The 25495-nt window shown below is 41.5% G+C and overlaps 1 protein-coding gene across 5 annotated transcripts in view; it reads left to right on the top strand.

Annotated features, from left to right (window-relative positions):
• ARHGAP6 (Rho GTPase activating protein 6) overlaps nt 1-25495 on the top strand; it is a 183361-nt gene that overhangs the window by 77946 nt on the left and 79920 nt on the right. The window contains exon 1 of one of the 5 annotated variants that reach the window (XM_083734231.1): nt 450-923. The exons of 3 other annotated variants lie outside the window; for them this stretch is intronic. In XM_083734231.1, the coding sequence (XP_083590357.1) occupies nt 834-923 (90 nt within the window). In that variant the 5' untranslated portion in view covers nt 450-833. Of the gene's footprint in view, nt 1-449; nt 924-25495 lie in introns of those variants that run through there. One more of the 5 variants, XM_083734232.1, reaches the window with a different exon arrangement.

Here is a 25495-nt window from a genome sequence, read left to right as displayed (position 1 = left end):
AAGCCCCCCCCTCACATAATTGATAACAAGATGTATGCATACACAACATTCAAATGGCAATTCAACTTTGGGGACCATCAACTTGGGGGAGCTGCCCCTAAAATATTTGAAGAGACCATGCCCCCTAGGAGTCAGTTCCTGTCTTAGGTGGGCAAGTTGTGTCCAACAGGGCAAGATCTCTGAAACAAAAATAGCACTGTGACAGGAGCCCATCAGGAGTAGGTAGGTGTGTGTGTGTTTTCTTTCTTTGGGGTGCATGCGGCAGCACCCATGGTCTGCAAGTGGGAAGGAGGACAGGCGCAGTTAGGTGCCACCAGTGAGAGGGCTCTGTCGTCGTTTTAGAAGACAGACACGGCATATTCGTCGTATACAGGGAGGCATCCTCTTTGCCTTATGGGTGGAGCCGCTGCCTCCGCCTTGTCAACGACGGCGACCGAAAGGCAGCTCTTCCCTTTGCCGAGCAGAGGGGGGTTTACGAGCGCCCCCCTCTCCTCCCCGCCCCCTTTTCTCCTCTCTCCCAACTCCACTGGTCCCAGCCAAGCGCCGCTGGGAGGGCGGGATGTGGCGGCCCCGCCCCGAGGAGGCGGCAACCTCGCCTATCGCGGCTCTGGCTTAATCCCCGTCGTGGATCCGCGGGGCTGAAGCGGCGGCGGGGAAAGTAGTTTGCGAGGGTGATGCTGCGCCGCTGGCTTCCGCGGGAGGCGGAGGAGCGGCTGCCGCCTCTGGGACGCCTTGAGCGTGTGTGAGAGGGACGGAGGGAGTGATTGTGAGACAGGCAGACACACACAACACACACACACACACACGCGGGGCAAGGGAGAGTCCCGCCAGCCATGCTGCAGCGCCGGGGCGACCTGGGGGGCTCCCCTCCGGCCTTGGCGGGGGGCCCCGTGTTGAACGTGAAGCCCTGCCTCTACTACGCGGTGAGTGCCTTCGCCTTTCTCGACGGGCTGCCGGGAGCGGGAGAAGGGGGCGAGGCGCCCAAAGGGGCTAGCGGGGATTCAAGAGCGCCTGGCCAGCTCCCCTCGGAGAAGCCGCGCTTCGGAGCTGCTCCGGGTGTGGAGCGGGGGGTGTATGGGTGTGCACGCAAAGTCACGGGAACGGTGCAGCTTGGAAGAAGCGCGGAGTTTAATTTGTGCCGCGGTCCCGCCCCCCTCGCCCCTCCGACGTGGTTCCTGCGCCAGTGTCAAGGGGGGATCCTCTGCTCCGCGCGCTCACCTGCAAGTTGGCTAGAGCGGGCATGGCGCGGAGAGCTTGTCCCTCGTCCCCCGTGTAACATGCATGGTTAGCATGGCTTCTGGGTGGGTCGCCCAGAGTGGAGTCATCCTGCTGCCTTTCGTTGTAGGAACTGTGAAAGATCCCAGCTCCGGGTATTGGTGGTTGGGTAGGGCTTTTGGAGACCGGGAAAAAAGTCAAAGCCAAACATCCCGCACATGCGTAATGGCTCTACATTTTGCAAGCGTACCATTTTTATTATTATTCATTTTAGGGGGCGGGGTGGGGTTCTTGTACTTGTTGCTAGACCTTTTTCCCACCCCACCGGTCGCTGGGATTGAATTTGGCACCATAGCATATGCTCCTCTTCCGAACTTCAGTTCCTTCCCTGCACCACCGCATGCATCCCAAGTGCTGATGGTATAAAACTGTGGTGGTTGACCAGATCTCCTATTTGAGGCAACTTTATTCTGGAACAGGTTGTCAAATAGTTGGAGGTGAAGATGGGTTATGTGTGTATGGGGTGTGTGTGTGCACCTGGTGCTTGCAAAAATAGGAGTGCCCATTGCCACTGTGCTGTGCGTGTCTTAGGACAGTGTTTCCCAACCTTGGGTCTCCAGCTGTTTTTGGACTACAGTTCCCATGATCCCTGACCACTGGTCTTGCTAGCTAGGGATGATAGGAGTTGTAGTCCAAAAACAGCTCGAGACCCAAGGTTGGGAAACACTGTCTTAGGAGGACCCCTTGGGCACCCAACCCCTGGCCAGCTGGTGCTGACGTGCTGTAGAAGCCCGTGGGGGGTTTGGGCCCCTTGGCTGGGTGCATGCTCTCTGCCTTGCATATCAACACCTTGTTCTGCTCAGACAAGGTCCGGTGGTGCAGGACAGCTGTTGCTTGCATGCCAAGGCAATTGGATAAGTGAGTAGTGCTTGGTTCAGAAGAACACGTGCTACTGTCTACAGTTGCTTACCTGTCCTCTTGTTCTGGGCGATGAAACTGCGAGGACCGGATCTTGCTCAGGGCAAGAGTGCAGGTAAGAAACTCAGCAAGAAGAGGTGGCAGCTGCTCTATCTGGGCACCAACAAGCCTCTCTAGAGAGAGCTTACAAGCCAAGAGGAGGCAGCAGCTGCACATTGCAAAAGCAGCCACTGCTGCCTGCCTCCCCCCCCTTTCCGTAGGATTTGGTGAGGGTTGGGGGCCTAGCCTCTGCCCACTCACTTGCTTCCTTTCCCTGGTAGGCAGATTAGGAAGGATTTCACTCACTGCTCTATATGAAGGTGCAGATAAGAGAGGGAGAGGTTAGGGTAGTTGCTGTCTTGACTCACCTGAATGACAGTGTTGTTCCATGGCATGTATTGGGAGACAGAGCCAGCAAAAAGAGCTCTGTAGGCAGTGCAGATATTCCAATCCACCACCCCTTGCCCCATGCAGAGAGAGAAACTGAGGCAGCTGACCACCTCCATCCCCTTCCTCTCTTTTGGCAGAGTTGAGCTGTCTGGAAGATGAGGAAAACGCCCCCACTTAAGGCAAGCAGCTTGCCCTTTCAGTGCAGTGATCCCACTGTTGCTTGGCTGAAATTGTGTCATTTAGTTTGTTTGGCCTAGAACTTTATTTCATTCAATAGTTGTTGGGGTTTTTTGGGTTTTTAAAAGAAGTATAGAGGAATAATTCCTGCTGGAATAATGCCCACTTACATGTCTGTAGTTGGACCTGCGTAAAGCTAAAGTGGTTGATTTTGGATGTTCTTTGTAGAAAAAGAGCTACTATATCTCAAAGTTTGAGATGTCCCAAGTGCTGTGTGTAATGAATTTGTGATCTAGTCATATTGCCCTTAATTTTGGTTCAAAACCCTGTCTAACATGGATTCATGGGGCAAAGTGGAGCCTTTCTCCTGTGAGTTTTCTTGTGCAAAAATGAAATTATGGTTGTCTGCTTCAGAAAAAAACAGATGGCTGATCATTTCACACATTGAAACTGCTATATAATATTGCAAACACATAATATAGCATATGCTAAAAATAATCTAGATGAAGGATCTAGAGTATTGGAGTTGTATGATGAAACACTAGGCAGTATTTAAAATATTAAATGCTTCAACCTTTCAGTGCTTCCAATGCGGTACAGTAACAGTTTAATTGAATCCTGACTGGTAAAACTAAGACATTGCTACATAATGTGTTTCAAATGTAAGGATGAGATTTCAAGCACAGAGTTACACAGAGATTTTGTTCTTTTCTCATCTCACTTCATTGGAAGAAGAATCACTTGTACTTGAAAGTATTGTAAGAAAGGGTCTCCTTTTCTGTTCTTAAGCTTCTTATGTGATAAGATTGCATTGTATTCATGTCTTAAAGTTGAAAAGTTGAGAAACTGCTTCCTTTTCTGCTACCCTACATAGCAGTTGTAGCCTAGGTTTTTTAAAAAGCTTGACTCCCTTATCTCTGTGCAGTTTGTTTGTTCCCTGTAGCCATGCGTAAATATTAAAGCAATATTAAAGCATGTAAGACATGCTGTTGCTATTTCTGCTGGGGTAATTGTGCAAAATGTCACTTGAAGAAAAACTTCTGCTTTTTAAAACCAGTATTGGAATTCAGCTGTTAGGTGGATATTTAATTTGACCTCTAAGTGGAAGACAGATGTTGTAACTTCGTGAACTGCTCCAGCAGTACTTGAGCTTGTGGTTTCTTGTCTTCATGCTACTCTTGTAGACAGATTCTGATGTAATGTTTCTCCAGCCATAAAATTAATATTGGGATAAGTACAGACGTAAGACATTACTCTAGAATATACAATCCACTTGGCTATTGCATTTCAGAGAAACATTTTCCTTTTACATGTATTGCTCAACAGGTTTTCTTCTGTGGGGAATTTGTTAAGCCTGAATAAACCCATAGTTAACCCGTTAAAAGTTTAGCGAAATACAGCTTTGGTAACAGGAAGGTAAAGAAAACTTGTCAGTTCTACACATTGTTCATTCTTGTGATATTCTTTAGACCTGGCCTCTGATATGTTTAGTTACCTTTTAAGTTGTGCACCAAGTCACATTATTGATGAGTCCTAATCATGCAAATATATGCACTTACTGTAGATTTCAGAGAGGCATAGTTTAGTATACAGAATTCTGTCTTGGACACCACACTTAAAGTACACCCTATTTCTTGTTAAAGTTAGGAATCAAAATGTGAGGAATATATTCTTAATAAGTGAAAATCACAGTGGAATAGGTATGCCTAGCTCTATGTTGGCTTGTGATCAACATGTTTATTTTGTAGAAGGTATAGTTCAGTACTTCTAAAAACGTGAAATGCTGTATTGAAATCCACTTAATTTAGGGTTGCTGCTATGATCCTCTTTATCAGTTAATGCTTTGTCACTTGTTTCTTTATTTTGTTTATAAAGAGTGTTTTCATTCCCATTGAGCAAACTAGCACCATTTTCTTAAATAAACGGCATGTTTACATGTCTGTTCTGATGTGGCAATTATATCAGTGTGTTAAACATGTTCCTTGGGAAGTCTAATCCTTTCTTGCAGGATGATTTTGTTTCTGAAGCATGTATTGAAACAGTGTTCCAAAATATTAAGTAGTTAAATTCCTCCTCCCCCCCCCCCCAAATAAAAGGAAATGTGCAGAGGAAATGTCAGTTACAAACTTGTGGATGAGTATGTCTTGTGGTTGAGTGAGAAACTATGTAGATGTTCTCATGAGATTAACTTGTTAGGTTGACTTTATGTAGTTTGACAACTATCAAGATCAAATGTGTTAAGTTTTCTAAGGAGTGCTCTGTGCATTAGATATCCAGCATATCAATTTAAGTCATGATGGCGAAAGGCTGGTCTTACTGGTCATTGCTTGATCATATATTCATTTAGAGTAGTGAATTTACTGGCTTCAGTAGGAATGCTTTCTCTAAAATATAAAAGCCAAAGTAGATGTTGCATAGGCGAGTTGTGAGATTTCCACTTAAAACCAGGGAATCCCGAGGAACAGTGCTATTGGGGGAGGGGACCAATAGCAGACAGCCTGTTAACTTTTGCACTGCAGGACTAACAGCAGGTAGGGGAAAGAAAATGACCAGAATAATGTCCCTGAATGTATTTACTTTTGAAAAGTATATAAGGGAAACTTGATGCGATGGAAAGAACCTATTTGAAAGTGCATGGTTATTTCTGAATATGAATGCCATAGGAAGGATAAGAAAGAGCATATTGTTTAAAAGATACGTGTTTAATGTGCATAAAATGCCATGTCTATGTGTGTTATGTATGAAACTTTCAAAATGCCTGTTTTTGCAGAGAACTGCAGCAAGTGCAAAAGCTGCTTTTGCAGTTAAAGCTGCAATAAGAGGGTGGCATCTTTGTTTTAGCTTTGTTTGTGTTAATTGGTGACTCATCCCTGCAAGACTGGATCTGGGTCTCACAAGCTGCCAGCACAGGTGCTTTCTCTCTATTACAGCAAAGAGGGCATAGAATCCAAGAAGCAGGACAAACTCCTCCACGGAATCAGTATGAGTGATGATACCAGACCCCAATAATAATTTAGTACTGGAGATGTACTATCATCCCTCTGATGTCAAGATGGAAAATGAAATCAAATAGGTATCTAAGATTGCAAGTGTGCTAGCAATGGCTTACTTCAGCTACCCTCACATAGACTAGGTAAATGCATGTTCGAGTCATGACAAAGCAGTTAAATTTTTAGATCCCCTAAACAACTTTTGGTCATCAAAGTTACTGGAGGTGAAGATTCCAAAGTTACTGGAGGCCAAGAGGATTCCAGCATGGTCAATGAATCAAGTTCAGTATTGGAAGCAAGAAGATGTCCTTCAGAAAATTCTTGGCATCTCTCCTCACTGTGTAAAATACAGTATAGGGCAGATCTCCATACCTGAACATCAGTTAGTCTCTGTGAGAACAGGTTGCCAAACTAAATGGACTAAATGGATCAGCAAGGCCTTCTTATGTTCTTAAATTGCCCCACAACAAAACTATTTCTTGATCAGATTATGTTGTATTTTACGCACAACAAATCTTTTCAAACAATAAAGCCTTTCTAGTAAACATGGTGGCTTGTGTTCAGTGGTCTTAAGGAAGTGTTGGTGCCTAAAATTCCATTGGGGAGATGTTCTGCCTGTTCTGTGCTACTTGGTCTTTAGAAAAAGAACATTAACTGTATTGCTCTTCAGAACTTTTATCAGCAGTGTGCAGCGGAAAGGATTTCCTGCATTTATTTGTGTGCTAAATGCAGTGCTGCTAATACAAGCATTTAGACCTCAGCGGTTCCCATATTTCATGGGTGGGTACAAATAAATAAATGAGGAAAGAATTTTTTTTTTCCTTTTTGACAGCTAATGTTCTGACTTCTGAGGTAGTAGATGTATATAAAAGACTTGAAGACTTAAAGCTGCTGTTGCAAATAACTGAGTGTTCCCTTCTGTGATTCTAGCAAGACTTACTTCACATTTTGGTGCCATTGCATTGAATATTTTCCAGTTAGTGGTAACTATAATGTTGTGGCAGCGGGAGCCAGTATTTCTCTAGCAACTACTTTTTGCCCTTTTTTGTTCTCTTTAAGTAGCATAAATCTTGGGTTTTGTACTGTCAGATATATTGATTAACTTTATTCAGTGAAAAGTAGGTTAACAGCGCCCTGCTGTGATAATTCATTTTCCAGACTAGATTTGAATGAACAAATAGGACAATAAATGGGCTCGCTTATGTCAAACACTGCTAAGATCAGAAATATTTCTGTGTTGCAACACGGTAAGATTTCTTACCTTGACTATGCTTTCAAATGTGAGGTTGTTGTTTTTTAAAAAAACTAACTTCTACACAAATATTTTTTCCCCCTCTGATCAGGAAAACAACTGTTTCAAACCAGCTGTTGGCATTTGGGAGCCTATTTGCAAAAAGGATGGAACAAATATAGGGAATGTTTTTTAATAGAGGCCGTAGTTGTCTTTGGTGTTAAATGTTGGAAATCAATCAGCTTAGTAGTGCTGTTTTAACCTGTGAAGTGAGAAAACGGGAGAACCATTTTTATAGCTTTTCATTGCTAATTGGTTTTGAGCACAGTAGATTCTAGACATACACTTGAAGAAGAAGAAGAAGAGTTTGGATTTGATATCCTGCTTTATCACTACCTTAAGGAGTCTCAAAGTGGCTAACATTCTCCTTTCCCTTCCTCCCCCACAACAAACACGCTGTGAGGTGAGTGGGGCTGAGAGACTTCAGAGAAGTGTGACTGGCCCAAGGTCACCCAGCAGCTGCATGTGGAGGAGTGGAGACGCGAACCCGGTTCCTCAGATTACGAGTCTACCGCTCTTAACCAGTACACCACACTGTCAATCTTGCATGCTTGGTGTGGTTTCTTAGTGCTGAAACACCACATGAGAAAGATAAACAATGTCTCCATTTTCTAATGCAGACAGTGAAAAGCCAAATATATGCCAACCATGAGGTGTGTGGTGTGAACATACACAGAGAACTGAAGTACAAAAATGAGCACTTAACTGTGCATATACCAGAGGTATTCTATGTCTATTCACTGCACATTTGACTTGTAGCTGGTGTGCTATTTGAGTAGGATCTTAAAATTGTTCTTAAACGTGTTACGTTTGCAAGTACTCTCTGATAATGACACTGGAAAATGCCATAATGACTTGAGTATTCCATCATTATTCAAGCTCAATTTACTTTAAGCTAATCTTATTGTAATCCATGCCTGCAGGAAAGCAGCATGACTAATCTCTTCCATGTATTGAATTCCAATTTTTCTCATAGATAGGGCCTCTTAGTGTGCTATGCCTCTATGAAGCAAAAAGCTCAATTAATGTGTGGACAAGAAATTCAGCTACTGCATCAAGGAAATATGTAATGAGCTGGAGAGCCACAACTATTTTGCATGCTGTCTGCATAGTAATTGGAATGTCTTTATGGTCATAGCAGATATCAAACTGCAGTCAGATGTGTGAATTTTTGTTTTGCATTGCAAGGTGTATAACATTCAGCAGGGGGCCGGTCCACTGTCCCTCAGACCTTGTGTGGGGGCCGGACTATGCAGTATTTTGAAGAAGAAAAAAAAGATGCACGTGCCCCTGTGGCTGATTACTTGTGTCTTGCGAGTGGCAGGGGCTGGCGGCGGGGGTGGGACGATGAGCGGCGCGTGAAAGGGCTCCGTAGAGGGGCTGCTTAAAATGGTGGCTGTTTGAGTGCTGCTGCCCAGCCCCCTTCCTCCTCTAGGCAGGGCAGGGAGAAGCCAGGAGGGAGAGGGAAAGAACGTGCGTGCTGGTGACTCCCGCAGTGATCCCCGGACCGTCCACGGGCCAGATCCAGAAGGCAATTGGGCCTGATCCAGCCCATGGATCTTTGTTTGCTGACCCATGGTATATAACTTCAGACATGAGCAACTTGAATCTAAGGTTATATACGTATAAACTTTGAAAGCATGAGAGTTCAACTGTGCCTTGTATTGGTACTTCTTTTCACATGACTTTGGAGAGCAGCGGCATGACCAAATGAATATGTTTCATTCTGGAACTGTTTTTATTGTACTATTGGTCAAAAGGTTCTTGTATTGACCTAAAATCTTGTACTGATGCATTTACAGTTTCTGTAAGTATTCCCCACAGGTACTGTGGGGTAATATTGAGGTAATAGCTCCTCTGAACTGGACTGTGGAAATTCAAACAACACTTCTGCGTGCAGCATTCAGTGGAAATAGTATCGTATTGTTTGGGCCACTAGAAACCAAATGGCTAGTTTTTGCTCAGCTGAGGAGTAAACTGAAGTAAGGCTGTGGCATTAGCAAACTACCCACCAAACCAATACATGGAATAAACCCCCCACCCCACAAAAATGGTTAATGAGCTCCCACACTAGCAATAACCAGGGATGTATGATGGATTTTTTTTTCTTACTGTATAGTTTTTTGCAGTAAATGTAATTTGGCAATAAGCACGCATCTTAGAAAATATGAGCGAAGCAGTTAGATGGAGAGGATGTTGCGCAAGAGGACCACATCTACTACTCTAGCTGCAGCGGCATGCTGTCTCTTGTAAGTGGCATGTGGGGTCAGAGAAATACTTGGCACATCTGACCCCTTTCAAGATTGCCGTGACACACACTTAATCTGTGCAGACAGTAGCTGGCAGGAAAATATTGTCAGTGTTTGTGAGAGATGGACAATGAACTGTTTGAATCTCAGAATTTTTACACTGTTTCAACCTCACTTTGAGCTCTGTTAGATACCTTTTCTAAGCTTCCGAACAGCTAGAAACACACTTTCCAACTTTATTTTGGCAAGTAATGTATGAAAGCATGTCCATTTGTGTGCACATTTTGAATACAACTGGCCTTTCTAACGAACAGAAGAGTGCTGCAGAAACTAGCATCCCGGTTTAGCCAGTTCATGAAGGTTTTTTTTAGGCAGAAGCTATGTAGCCTTAAAAGGACTTGTTTAAATTTTTGTGTGTGTGTGTGTGTGTGTGTACGCGCAAGGAATATGTCAAGCTTGTAAAAAGCAAGCAAACCTTCACTACTTTTATAAAGTTAACATATTTTCTTCTTGCATATTAATAAAGGAAGAGCCTGCGTTGCAACTTTTACAAATTGAATATAGTATGGAAAAGCTTTTGTTCTGTTTGCATTATTTGGTTTTTCGGGGGAAAGGGTAGATATGTGAGAGGAAAGGGATTATTCTATCCCTACAACCTTGACATAACCATCACAGAATCACAAATGTAAACAATACCTTTTAAGGCTATATCAGAAGTGCAACTAATTGCTGAGGCTATAGGTGCTTTATAAATCACTGAATGAAATGATCCTTGAAAGATTAAAAAGAACGAACAGCTGAAAATTGGAGCAAAAGCCACAGCACCATACAAAGATACCAAGAACTATGCTATTTTTGCAAATTTACTCTGAAAACATGTGGTCATTGTTAAGAATAAAATTAAGTCCATAGTATATATTTCCACGAATTCCAACAATTCAGGCCAATAAATGCTTGACACTGAGTTCAAGGTCAAGTGAGGGTATGTTCACATTACCATTTAGTGTATTAAGTAGATAAGTAGATAAATTAAGTAGATAAATAGGGACCGCTCCCCAGCGGGAAGGTAAACGGCGTTTCTGTGTGCTGCGCTGGTTCGCCAGCCGTGGCTTAGTCACGCTGGCCACGTGACCTGGAAGCTGTCTGTGGACAAACGCCGGCTCCCGGCCTCTTGAGCGAGATGAGCGCGCAACCCTAGAGTTGGTCACGACTGGACCTGATGGTCAGGGGTACCTTTACATTTTATATATTTCCACGAATTCCAACAATTCAGGCCAATAAATGCTTGACACTGAGTTCAAGGTCAAGTGAGGGTATGTTCACATTACCATTTAGTGTGGCTCCAGCATGCACTGCTGGTTTTTAAGATGGGTTCATACAACATTAGCCACAATCCATCTGCATCCTGTTGCTTTTAGAGAAATACTCCTCTCTAGTGTACTCAGAATTTCTACCACACTTAAAAACAATATGGTTTTCTTCTGCTGGACTAACAGAACTTCTACAGATTTTTCTTACTGTATTTTCTTTATCGAATACTGTTCTTCCATTCCTGGAGAGTAATGTACTCTCTGTTTGGCTGGCTAGTTTATTTCCTGAGATGAATTCACGAGTATCTTAAAACAAAACATAGAGAACAGCACAAAGGGATGAAAACCATGTTTTAGTCATGCACCGTCATGGCTGAACTTGAACACAAGGTAAACCATCTTGTGTTAATACTGGGCACTTTAAAAATGATAAGATATTATGAGATATTATGTTAATCTTGGAGTTCTGTATCTTGTTGGCTTTATGAGGGATAATGAGTAATTTGTATATTGGTATATGGCAGTCTTTGCCAGCATGTTACCCTCCAGCTGTTTCGGTCAAACTCTTCAGCCCAAGTTGGCATGGCTGTGCTGTTAGGACTGATGGCAGTTGTCACTAGGTTGGGCAAAGGCTGGTACCATGGTACCTTGGTTCTCAAACTTAATCCATTCCGGAAGTCCGCTCTAAAACCAAAGCGTTCCAAAACCAAGGCATGCTTTCCCAAAGAAAGTAACGCAAAATGGATTACTCCTTTGCAGACTTTTAAAAACAACTCCTAAAACAGCAATTTAACATAAATTTTACTATCTAACAAGACCATTGATCCATAAAATGAAAGCAATAATCAATGTACTGTACTATAAATTAAATAAGACAGTATTGTAGATGATAAAAATTAAAATTACATCCCCCCCTTACCTGTACTGATGATAGTCATTGTTTGGATGGGGGGCTTTTATCCATTTCTGCAGTCACAAAATCAGTCAGTCAATCAATCAATCAATCAATCAATCAATGAGTAGCTGAACTGGGTTCCACACAGTCATAAAAACAAATTAACCGAAAAAGCCTCAAAACAAAAACGCAAAATAGCAAAAACAAAAGCGCCAAACTTAATCTGTTCTGGAAGTCCGTTTGACTTCTGAAATGTTTGAAAACCAAGATGCAGCTTCTGATTGGTGCAGGTGCCCCAGAAACAAGAGCAGAAAGCCACATCGGAACACTTTCAAAAACCGGAACACTTCTGGGTTTTCAGCATTTGAGAACCAAGGCGTTTGAGTACCATGATGTTTGAGAACCAAGGTACCACTGTATGTGGAACAACATGTAGACGTGGTTATTAAAGTGCCGTGTAAAATACTCTCTACTTTTACCATACTATTTCTAGAGTGAGTACAGAAGCATTCCAAACAAAACTCTCCTTTTTACGGAACGTATATGACTTAAGAGATGTAGCCTTAAGCAAAACACTTCCACCGGGCAATAGTTCTTCATATTGTTCCACTGGAAGGATGGCCATATATCAACACTTGTAAATAGTTCACTAACTAGGTTTGGATTCCTAGCCCTCAAGCATATGAACTTATGAAGCTGTTGTATACGGCGTCAAAACATTGATGTCCTGTGCAAACATTGGTCAGGGAAACTCAGGCCCAGGGACTGAATGTGGCCCTCAAGTTCTTTCTGTCTGGCCCACCGAGGTGTCCTTAGACTACACCCCATTCCTGCCAGAAATGACATCTATAAGCAACTCCCCATTTGCATGTGTTTGAGTCCTGCACAGCTGCTAATGCACAGGTCATTTTCAGCAGGACTGGATTGCAGTGGTACCTCCGTTTACGAACTTAATTCATTCTGGAAGACCGTTGTTACACCGAAAGCGTTCTTAAACAAGGCGTGCTCTCCCTAAAGAGGCCTCCTGCCGGTGGTGCCCTTCCACTGTTTGTCTTCCGGGGCAAAGTTTGCTAGCCGGAAAACCTACTTCTGGTTTTGCGGAGGTCATTCCCCGAATCGTTCGTTAACAGAACTGTTAGTAGATCGAGGTACCACTGTATGCGTGTCCTGCTGACACACACAGTACCTCGAAAGGCAACCACCACATAAATGGGAATTGCCTGTATACTTCTTTAGTTCGTGGGTAATATGTTATACTGTGGTACCTCGGGTTACATATGCTTCAGGTTACATACGCTTCAGGTTACAAGCTCCACTAACCCAGAAAGAGTACCTCGGGTTAAGAACTTTGCTTCAGGATGAGAACAGAAATCGCGCGGCGGTGGTGCGGCGGCAGCAGCAAGAGGCCCCATTAGCTAAAGTGGTGCTTCAGGTTAAGAACAGTTTCAGGTTAAGAACGGACCTCCGGAACGAATTAAGTACATAACCAGAGGTACCAATGTACCACAAGAAAAAGTATGCATTTTGTCTAGAAATTTTAAAATGAGTCAAGTAACTGGGCACAAAATAAGGTATGAGGGAGAGGGGGAGATATATGAATAAAGATAACACCACTTACACTGTAGGTTACTGTGGAAAAAACATCAAGGTTCAGTGGTTTGCTAAGTACTGTTGTTAATACTTAGGAAGGGGAAAATATGTTTATAAATTATGTTCCTTAATTGAATAGAGCAATGGTGTTCAAAGGCATACACAATTCCCTGCGGAATAATAAGCACAAAATGTGATTGCTGAAGCTTTATTTTTAAAAAGTGCAAGAAAAGAACATGTAGCACAATTACATTCACCAAATATTTCATGAAAAACTAAGCGCTTTGTTTAATAAAGTACTGACCTTAATATGAGAGAATCTTTACATGTTTTAATTGCTCTTGGTTGCTTCATACTTTCTGAAAACGAGTTTTATGTTGTATTATTATCAAGAGTTTCCATAATTAAGCTTCTTGATACATCCTGTGCACTGAGCCAAAGTGTTTAAAATCTTTCACACGTCCGGTTCTAAGCTTTCGAACTTGGCTTGATGTCAGCAGGTATTTTTAAGTTAATACAATATGCAGTACTAAAAAACGTTTACAGTGGTGCCCCGCAAGACGAACGCCTCGCAAGACGAAAAACCCGCTAGACGAAAGGGTTTTTCTGTTTTGGAGGCGCTTCGCAAAACGAATTTCCCTATGGGGTTGCTTCACAAGACGAAAAAATCTTGCGTCCCCCAGCGGTTTTTTTTTGCTTTTTTTGCCCTTTTCCTAAGCCCCTAAGCCGCTTATCAGCTGTTCCGCTGATAAGCCGCTTAACAGCTGATCGCTGGAAGCCGCTTGACAGCTCTAGCACTAATCCGCTAAGCTGTCAATGGGCTTGCTTCGCAAGACGAAAAAACCGCTAGACGAAGAGAATCGCGGAACGGATTAATTTCGTCTAGCGAGGCACCACTGTACCATTTCTAGTAGCACAGTGGCTGGGGTGTGGTGTGATAGTGTAATGCTTTGTGTGAGTGTGAGAGAGATCACTTCAATGTAGTAATTTCAAATGGGTACTTGCAGTACATTTTATTTTATTGCAGTTTTCCCTTCTAATCAAGTCTAAATTCTGATTTAGCCTATAGTAATGTAGTAGTATTCATTTCATGCAACCTTTATCTACGGAAAGTGATATATGTGCTTGGTACAGGGAATGTACTATGTAAACATACAGTGAAGTTTTTCAGAAAGCTGGATTTGTTACTAAGAAACCAAAGATTTCAATAGTAAATCTTATTACAATACCATGTGTAACAAGTAAATTTTTATTAGAATGGTGTTTAATCAGGACGGCTCATTCTTAATTCTCTCAATTGTTCTTGCTTTAAACCAACATGTTGACAGACGGCACTACCCATTTATTTAATTGATCTGCAACACTGAACACCATTCTAATAAAATAATAAAAGAGCTTACACTTTTTTTCCCGATGATAGGATGGAAATAGATGGTCTTAGAGAATCTAGTGATTGCCATATAGTGAGCAGCAAGGGGCACTTGGGGTCCAGAAGGGCTAACTAATTACCAGGCATCTGTCCCTTATCATGTTGGAACTAGAGCTTTAGTATGGTGGCACCTACCTGTTGCATATCAGGAAGGCGCCCTCCTTTTTTGTCTTTTCATTGAAGAGTTCCAGCAAGCCTACTAAGCAATGGGTTTTTACCCCAATCAGTATCTGTATTTATTTGAAATTGTTTATATGCAGTTGCTTTCATACAAGCAATTATTTTCTGCATACTTTCTATTGTATTGTGACATCACTTTAAGATGCTTCATAGGAAGTGATTCATAAATGCAATAAAGAACAGTTAGCTTGCATTGGCAAGTCTTGTAGCTGCATAATTAGGCATTAACATGCATCTTTGGCCTTGGGTTCCTTCCAAGAATAGGACCCTCATCCTCCAAGGTAGAGACGTAGAAGAGTGTTTGTTAGGGAGAGGCTTTTTGAGGCCTTTCCTTTTCATTTGGGACATTTACCCCCCACCCCTTTTGGGGAAGGCATAGCAAGTTAAAATAGTTAGGCAAACCTCTGGAAATAATATTTCCACCAATATTAAACCTAAAGACTGGAATCTAAGGTCTTAGTCTAACATTGAAGCCCCAGGTCTCAGTGATCATGGGCTAGAAACTAAAGGCCCAGAAAGGATAGGGCTCTCTGTGAAATGAGAGGCTTGACCGCTAGGCAAGCCAACAGGGCCAAAGATATTCCAGCAGGTGGTGGAACAGAAGTGGTGGTGCTGGGGGAACAGAAACGCTGAAAAGAAGGGGGCATAAATCTGAAATAATGCCCTAAAAGCCGAGGAATATATAGCCCAAGACCCACAAATAGGATGGAAGCAGCCACCAGCCTGCCTGGCCTCTGCTGAAATTGCATGCAAAACCTTCCCACCAGGATGCAAAGCAACAGAACTCCATGCCTCAGGGCCTACAATGAAAGACCCCAGCTGCAGCTCCATTCAGGCCTTCAGCCTGCAACTCCCCACCAGGCAGACAAAGCCACTGCAGCTTAAAGCCGCTGGGCCCTCATCACCTCAAGGCATGACAAAATGACATTTCCCCATGCACAGAAGGCTGCAGGTGCCGCCGACCACGCTGCGCTTAGGCCCTGCTGACTGCAAAGAACCAGAAATGCTGGGTTTGTAGAACTGAAGAGGCTGGAGAAAGGGTGCAGTGGACGTAAAAAGCCCCTCCCTGGTGTGGTCCAACAGCAGCACAGCATGCGTCTGCATACAGCGTGGCTGGGGCCACACCACAATTTCATTCCTGGCATGGCTACAAAGGTCTGCTGTTCCCAGAACATGCTGCCCCTCCTTGGCAGCTGAGCTGATTGGCGATTAGCACAGACAACGCCCCCCCCCCCCAATTTACGCAGGGGTTAGGTTCCAAGGCCCTGCGCATTTCAGTGAAATCATGTATTCTTATTATTGTTATTGTTATTATTATTATTATTATTAATAATACCCCACACATTTGGCTGGGTTTCTCCCAGCCACTCTGGGCGGCTTCCAGCAAAATATTAAAATACAACAATCCATCAAATATTATGTTGGAAACACCATTGAAAAAGCCAGCATACCCCTTTTTGTGACTTTTTGGGTCACTTCCGGATTTGGTGTGATTGCACCCATATTGAAAATGTTTTTCAGGTTTCTTCATCGCCAGTTTTTTCTTTCTTTTGAAAGGCTTACAATGGAATGGAGTGGAGATGAGGTAAGGAATTTATTGGAGCTCACCTAATGTATTTCCTTCTCTTAACATTAAGCATGTCTGAGTGGTACCTGGGGGAGAGACGTTATGTGAAACCCAGATATATCATTCTTAGTCTAAACACTTTATTTTCTGTCCTTGAACATATACACCTCTTCTTTTATACCTGATTATATTCATAAATCATCAAGGAGCTTTATGTTGGTCTTAACATTATTTATCTGAAAGCTGGTTCTTGTATTTGAGTAAAAAAAAGGACATGTATTTCTTTAAGAAGATTGAAACTCTTAAACAGCTGGAGGTTGTCTTAACAACACAAGAATAAAAATGGTACTGTTGTGCAACCATTCAGTGCTTTTTGTCAGCCATTTCTGTGTAGGAAACATGACGTGCCTCTGATCAGATAGTGGGAATGTTTTCTTCTACTTCCCTGAGTCACTTGCGAGGAATGTTAAGATTAATGTACCAGATGAATTCTGTCACTGCTGTAATAATGGAAATCACTTTGCTTTTGAACTTGCCACACATTTTAAATAAAAGCCAGGTATTTAAGAGGTCTAGTATTGATTTCAGGAGAAATTAGTTGCACATTTTGGTGTTAGGCATTGCTTGTTTATGACCAATCCTGGCCTTGCTTAACTTAGCCCATTACGTATGGAGTTTGGCACACTGTGTTCCTTTGTTTCTGGAAGCAGCTTTCATATTTATATATTGCTTCATCAGGAACGGTTATTTTACTCAGTTTCTTGCCACCATTCCAGCTCAGCACAGACAGAATAGGATCTGCAATGTAGCCCAGACTGCTGCTCATAAGCAGCTTTTGACTTCAGTGGAACTCTTGAGTCCATATGCATAGGAGTGCTGCCTTAAGCGGATAGCATAAATAAACTTTCTAACAGAAATCCAAAAAAAGACACCACACTGATCTGACCACACTAATGCCACAATGTTGTGGGCTGAGCTTAACTGTGCTAAAGTGCAGCTTTGCATCATAGCAAGTTAGTTGGACAAATTATTCCACAAGTGGAAAGATCATATTAAAAAGGAGTGTGTGGTAACTATATATTGACTGGGTACTTTGACCTTAATTTATTCCAAGAAGTTTTCTGAACAACTTATTTTTATCACATGCTTCAAGTGGACTGAGATGTCAGTTCATACACAGAAAAGTACAGACACTCCCACATACATATTGCAAAACAGGCATGAGTCCGTAGACAAATTGACTTGATGGTCATGTTGAATAACACTTGAGGAGACAAATAGTTATTGGATTCAAAATAAGTGTGTAAATTTGACAGAAATAAGCAGCATGTGTTGGAATAATCAGTAGAAAATAGTATTATCTTCTGTTTTTGAGCTTTAGCTTATAGTGGAGGTTGCTCTGAACTTTCAGCAAGTGATGTAGACTCCAAAGGCCTCTGCATAAATGACCTTTTGTTGTTGATGGGAAGCTTTGCATGATGTTGTGATTTAAAAAATAAATATATCCTACAACTAATCAGCCTAATAATTTAAAAAATCAAGTTCACCCAATGTCATAAAATATTTGGAAGGAAATACTAACTGCTAACAACAAAGGGCTTTTCTAGACTCCTTAACTTCAAATAAGATTTCTGTTCATTTTATAGCAGGCATTCTCTAGTTAATTTTCAAGCATAATAGATATCAAAGGAAAAATTAATGGAGTGTCATGCCTGATCTTATTTCAAAATATGAATAGCTTATTGCTTCAACTTCATTTCTGAAATGGGCTCCTGTAAGTTTGTTATGAGTAGCATTGACCTCTTTTACCTGTAAACAGAGCACTGTTGATGATCACCTGTATCATAAAGATGCCATGCAAAGTTTATTTGGTATTTGGTATAATGATTTGAAGATAAAATATATGTGTGCTAATTGCTTAATCATGTGTGCAGCTTGGCTTAAAAATGCAAATGAAAAAGACTGTTTCCTGCATAAAAGCTGTGCTTGGCTTTTACACAAGTACAAATATTTAAGAGAAAAGATCAAAATGATTCATAACTTGCTCAGCAACACATGTGTAGTATTTTATTTTAGGTCCAGAGGGATATTATTGGGAAATAAGAACAATTCTTATTCTGAATTATTAGTGTGTGGTCCCACACATGACTAGTACAGGCATGTCTTGATTGTATAATGTTCACCCCCAGCACATTGGTGCATCTGATGAAGGGCTACTGTTTGGTCAATTGCCACATCTGCTCTAGTAATACAAATGTTTTCTGCCTAGATTTATTATTTCCTGCATTTATAAACTGCTTTTCACCACTTTGTTTGTTTACTCATTTTGTTGGAAACTGTATCAAGCAAACAAACAAAAAACTCCCACATCATACAAAGTAATAAAACTTTTTAAATCCTCATGAGTTAAACAACAAAACAATACTACAGTACAAAATTATTATGAGATTGAGACTGCAAAAACAATGCAGACTTAGGCTTCAGACTTCAACCAAAACAATTCAGACTTGTGAGATCCGCTTTGTAAAGGACATACAGTTAAGATCAAAGACCAGTGTGCCCCTGAGTAAATTCTAAGCCTGGATGAGCAAGTGTGTATTAAATAGCTAATCGAAGCTCATTAATCATGGAGCCATCTGTGCTTCCAAGAGAAGGAAGTTCCACAGTAAGGGCACAGATACCCAAGAAGGCATTAGTGCAGGTCTACACACAGTGAGCAACACTTGCTAGCAAGACTGGAAAGGGTCCCTCCACCAATCTCAGAACCCAGGCAGGCTGGTTAAGATGCCAGCAAAAACAAGGCAGGACCCAAAGGTTACCAGGAAGGATTATTTTGTCTCTGAAAAGCTTACTTTTATTATAGGGGTTGTCTGTATTCAGGAATCCTGCTTGCTTTTGTTAATGTGTCCTTGAAAGCCAGAGTTGCATGGAAGCTATTGTTATAGCCATTTATTAACCTCGTAGATAAACGTATGGGGTGGGGGAGGGAAGGGATACTGTTCTGAAATGAAAACCTTAATTTACAATAAGCGTGATGAAGGAAGTTAGTTCACATTGCTTGTAGATTCCAAGTCTCTCCCCCCCTTCCCTAAATTAAACTTTTTTTTTCAAATAAACCTTGTGGTACAAACAGTTCTTAAGAAAATTCTATAGATAGAAATTATGTACACAAGGGGGAGTTCTGTATATACAAACCATATGCTAGTACCAGTAACAGACAGACATTTTATCACGTTCCGCTTCTCTGGAGTGGTCATAGTTCTCTTGGAAAAAAGAAAAGAAAAAAGCTAAACTAAGCTGTATAAGGTCTCGCAAATGTTTCGTGTCTAAGTTCAAAGCAGCAGTTAGAACTAAAATTATCTTGTAAAGGCTGCGTTTGAGATAAGAGGAAAATAGCTAATTCTGGTGCCTAATGGAAAAAAGATTAAGTTGCTGAAAAACCTATTGGAAATGCGGTTGGACAGATTAAACTGGATTCGCCTCCTCTTTTCCTATTGTATGATTACAGTAGGTATTGTAGAGCCTGGCCTTTGTGAGTTCTTTGTTAGTTTGGATACAGATGAGCCTTCTGTGATGTTTGCATCTATTTATACGACTTTATGCACACCACATTTTAAATACAGTGGTACCTCAGTTGTCGAATACCCTGGAACTCGCACGTTTCGGCTTATGGACAATTGAAAACTGGAAGCGAGTGTTCGGGTTTTTGAATGATTTTCGGAAGCCGAACTTCCAGTGCGGCTTCCGATTGAGTGCAGGAAGCACCTGTAGCCAATTGGAAGCTGCGCCTTGGTTTTCAAGCATTTCCGGAAGTCGAACGGACTCCCGGAATGTATTCTGTTCAAGAACCAAGGTACAACTGTTTTCGATTTCTTATTATTCAGTATGTTTCAAGATTATGACATAGTATAAAAGAACAACAGAGCCATACAGGACTTCTCCTATGGACCTAAGTGGATGAACAGGTACATATACAGAGTTGTAGTTTTTCAGGTAACTTTCAACTCTGTATGTCAATGCTAAACCACACAATCTTTTGTGGCTTGTAATATTTGTGAGAGTTAATATCAAGCGAGGTTTCTACTGTTCCAGGGAAACTGAAACATTGAGCTTGGTTGTAAGAGTTTTTTCTGTTACGACTACCTTTGGTTTGCTGATTTATAACCTGCTTTTCTCGTCACACTATTTTCAGATGCTCTTGTAATAGACAACAGTCTTCAAGGTTAATTTTCGTTAACTTATTTCAACTGCCATCAGCCTTTTAGGAAAAGCAGCACAGAGAAGCATTGGCCCATCCATTGCAAACAGATTCGCCATAAATTTTCCTAGGAATTTTGAGAAGTATTTGTTTGGATTATCATTAGGAGGTATTCATCTTGGTGCTTGACTAGGGTGATGAAGCGTACTTTAAACAAGTATTTTAGAAATTTCAAAGGAATTTATAACGGAACAAGTTGCATCACTTTATTGTTAAAAGTGCTGCAGCTGTGTGTAGGACATAGCTGTTGGCGTTTTTAGTAGGCAATCAGTTGCAGGTATCATGAAACAAAATGGTTATCTTCAAAGGATTCTTGCAGACAAAAGGTTCCACAACTGCCATGCACACACTGTATAACAATCCTTTGTTCACTAAATTTCTCTTAATCTAAAGTGCCTTCTCCTCCTCCACCCCCATTTCTTGCTTAATGGAACAACCATTGGAGAAACATAGTATTAATCATGAAATCCACTACTCCCATTTTTGCAGTTGTGGGTTGCTGTAACTAGGCCTATTCACAGATTCATTAAAGGTGGATGAACATTGTTGAGTAATATGGTGGCTCCTTAGATGCGTGTATTTTAACAATTAAGCAATAAAATATTTGTGTGTGTGTGTGTGTGTGTGTGTGTGTGTGTGTGTGTGTTTGCCTTGATAGATTTGATGTTATATCTAAACTTACCATGGAAAATGGAGCACTTTGATAGATCAATTTTCCTCTTTGCTTTAAAGATTTACTGATGTTAAGCTGTGTGCTACACACTTCTGCTAGGCCAGCTGTTGGTGAGGAAAACGTCACCTATATAAAATGACCTGTCAGATAACAATGTCATTTTAAATCCTCCACTTACTGCAGTTCTGCAACATAATGGGGTTTCTGTCAACCCAGAGAACATTGCTTTATAAGGTTTATCAAGCTTTTAATCATTTTATAAGGTTTATCAAGCTTTTAATCATTTTGACATAGGCTTCCAAATTATGGATTGGTTTACAGTGGAGTTGGTTTACCACTCTTACCAAGCCAGCAGCTGCTTAGACACTTGTTGTTGTTGTTGTTTAGTCGTTTAGTCGTGTCCGACTCTTCGTGACCCCATGGACCAGAGAACGCCAGGCACCTCTGTCCTCCACTGCCTCCCGCAGTTTGGTCAAACTCATGCTGGTAACCTCGACACTTAACCTTAGACACTTATTTTTTTTAAAAAAAAATAACCTAGGCAATCAGATTTCTGAATTGTAGGGGGTTGGACCAGATGGCCTTCAGAGTCCCTTCCAGATCTTCAGTTTATGATTCTATGTTCTTCAGGGCTCATGCAGCTAGTGTTGTAACAATCTGATGCCAGGTGGCCAGTTAGAAGAAGTCATATGGCAAGATCACCGAGATCAAACAGATTATGGCCATCTTACATTCAGTCTTGATTATAGTGCCTGTGAATGCTTCCGGAACACCATTTAATGGTGTCAGTTGGATGAGGATGTTGACAAGATGCTCAAAAGGGTCTGCTGGGCAAGGTGTGGAAATTCCAGCGTTTCTCTCTGCTGTACATGGCAAGTAAAGATTAGTACGTGGTGGTGTTACAAGATGTTTTTCAGAGAAACTTGTCTCTTTTACTAATCTTTCAGGGGTTTCTCAGAACATGGACAGAAACCTAGAGTGACTAACTCTCTCCCCACACATCCCACTCTTCGCCAACTGTTTAGATGCTGCACATCAGCTGTGACTGTGGACAAAACGAAAGAGGAGAGGGCTTAACTTAACATTATGTGGCCATCCTTCTCCTGCTCATACTAATACACAGCCAAGCACACACACATATATAAAGCACACTCAGAACACACTGCATTGCTCATACATTTTCATTCAAGTCCCTCTTTCCTCCCTTTAAATTTGAAACACCAAGGTGGTAGGGAATGGGGAGAGAATTAATGGCCCACTCTTCATCCTTTTCTGAGGCAAGGGGACTTTCTGTGCCTAAAGAACACCTCTGTTGACTTTCTCAAGTTTTGCAAGCATACTCCTCCTGAAAACTTGCATAGAGTTAGGAACAAGTGCATCTATACTTATAATATTGTTACGAGTTTGGTTGCTAGAGTTTGTGGCTGCAAGGCACCCATAATTCCTGGATTTAGTCAGTGTTATAATTTAATCAATGCTTGGTGAGTTAAACTGAAAGTCAGGCTTCTAATAGCTGGACTCAGATTTCCGTGTAAGACGATTGCCTGAGATACGATTAACAGAGAACAAAGACAGGGAGATGGGCTATCAGTGAATCAGAGACTCTTGTCAGCTGGCTGATGGCTGGAGACCGACCTTGGGGTCTGAGATCCTTATTCAGAAGCCAGAGTTTTTGTTAGGAGGAAGTTTGAGGATTTTGGTTGGCTGTGGCATGATCGAGGGGAAAAGGTGTCACTCTGTTAAACGCAGCAGGGTGGGGAGGGGAGGGCTGAACACAATACGGGCTGACAGTTTAAATCAGAGACTACTACAATGGGAGAAGCAGAACGTTATTGGCTCAAGTTGTATATATGTGTCAATAAGTAAATATGCATACTGTGTCTCATTGTCCAGAAGGAAACACCGACCCTGGGTAAGAGCCTGGAACTACCTAGAATCTCATACTGCTGTGAAGATTGTGGGTGGTGTTCAACAGTATCCTGTCTTTACCTCAGTTCCTGAGGTTGCTAGTCAGATAAAGAGAGAGAGCAACCATGTCTATACAGCCCTCCTTTTTCTTGTGTGGGCAGGAATGCTTTTTATGTAAAATAAAAAGAAGTGGGCAGTGTTATAAGAGTACAGTAGTACCTCGGATTAAGTACTTAATTCGTTCCAGAGGTCCATTCTTAACCTGAAACTGTTCTTAACCTGAAGCACCACTTTAGCTAGTGTAACCTCCTGCTGCTGCCACACCACCGGAGCACGATTTCTCTTCTCATTCTGAAGCAAAGTTCTTAATCTGATGTACTTTTTCTGGGTTAGCGGAGTCTGTAACCTGAAGCGTCTGTAACCCGAGGTACCACTGTACACAAGATTTCAGGAAATAGAAATGAATGTTTCTTCCTGTTTCCTGAGGAATTAAAGAAATACTTCTAACTATGCTGCCATGGCTATGCCAAAACATCCCCAATGCTACTAACATGTAGTTATTTTTTTATTAATATTTTTGCTGTTGCAGATGCCCTTGCAGATAAAATCAGTGGATTTTTTTCGGGAGTAGAAAAATAGTTTAAAAGTACTTGGGTATTGGACCTGGCATGCCAGTTAGCAGTTTTCCATCCCTGACATAAGCTATAATTCTCACTCCTTCATTTTCAAGACATAATTTAGTTTTCCACAATTGAGAGAGAGAAATCAGTTGTAGCCTTTTAAAAAAACAAGCATTCAGACACAATATTTCTGTTTCATTTACTCATTCTAGAATCATTAGTGGTTGTGTGATCAGTCAAGGTTTTTGGGTACTTAAACGGTTCTAGTTAATTAGTGGTAACTGCAAATGAATGGGAAATTATTATTTTAAGGTTTCATTGAGTTGTAAAACTCCAGCACTTGTGGTAGTGTGGTTTTCCTAATGTGATCCTGTATTTTTAACAACTCTGGCTTGTGGTTTTGCTGAAGCATCTGCATTTCCCCCCAAAATGTGTACCTTTTTATAGATAAAACTAGTTCATAAGACAAGCGTGTTGGATCAGGTTAATGATCTATCCAGTCTAGCATTACAGGGGCTGACCAGATGTCTGTGGGAAGCCTGCAAGGTAGACAAGAACACAACACAACCTACCAGCAACTTGTATTTAGAGGCTGGCAGCCATTGATAGCCTTTGTCCTCCATGTTATTTGTCCAGTCTTTCAAAGCCATTCAGGTTGGTTGCCACCACAGCCTCGTGCGGGTTTTGAGTTCTATATTTTAACTGTGTTCTGCATTAAGTACTTTTTACCTGTCCTTAATCTTCCAACATTCAGCTTCATGGAATGTCCATGAGTTCTAGCATTATTAGAAAGGGAGAGAAATCTGTCCTCTATCCAACTTTTTCCATGCCATGTATAATCAGTGCTTTTTTCTGGGGGTACGCAGGGGGACACATACCCCTAAACATTATGTGAGTCTAAGTTTGGCCTCATTGAGGGGCAGTATTTCAATATGAGTAGGAAAATGTGAGTACCCCTAAACATTTTTTAAAACACTGTGTATAATTACCGTATTTTTCACTCAATAGGATGCATCAGACCATAAGACACACCTAGTTTTTGGAGGAGGAAAACAAGAAAAAAATATTCTGAATCTCAGATGCCAGAACAACAAGAGGGATCACAAGCAGCGATCCTTCTTGCTGTTCTGGTTTCTGGGATAGCTGCGCAGCCTGCATTTGCTCCATAAGACACACACACATTTCCCCTTACTTTTTAGGAGGGGAAAAGTGAGTCTTATAGAGCAAGAAATACAGTATATAAAACTTCTATCATGTTACTGCTTACTTGCCTTTTTTGTAAACTAAAAAGTCCCAAATGCTGCAACTTTTCCCTATCGGGGAGTTGCTCTATCCAGTTGACCAATTCGGTTGCCCCTTTCTGCACTTTCTTCAACTCCTTGCCTTTTTACAATTCATGAAAATAGCATTGCATGTGTGCTTTGGGATTTGAGGAATAGTAATGCAAGGGCATACGTGTGTGTGTGTCTATTTGTGCAGATGCAACTGTTTTTGTAGTGCCAGTTTTTTGTTTTTGTTTTTAAATAATTCACAGAAGTATTGTAAATGGATGCATTTAGTACATATAAACGTAAAATAGTACCTTGGCATATGTGTGTCTTTATGTGAAGCAGAAATTAAATACTCTTTCACACACACACACACACACACACACACACACACACTTTAATGAAAATGGCTGTGCTTGAAAATGGAAGGTGCTATGCAATGAAATGCATTTGATATGATGTGCACTTTTATGTACTAAATATTTATTTATTTATTTATTTATTTATTTATTTATTTTAAAAAGCTTT

Source organism: Podarcis gaigeae (genome assembly GCF_964106915.1).
Source record: "Podarcis gaigeae genome assembly, chromosome: 4".
NCBI classification, from domain to species: Eukaryota; Metazoa; Chordata; class Lepidosauria; order Squamata; family Lacertidae; genus Podarcis; species Podarcis gaigeae.
The sequence above is the reverse complement of the archived record's forward strand: the minus strand, read 5'-3'. Positions and strand labels throughout refer to the sequence as shown.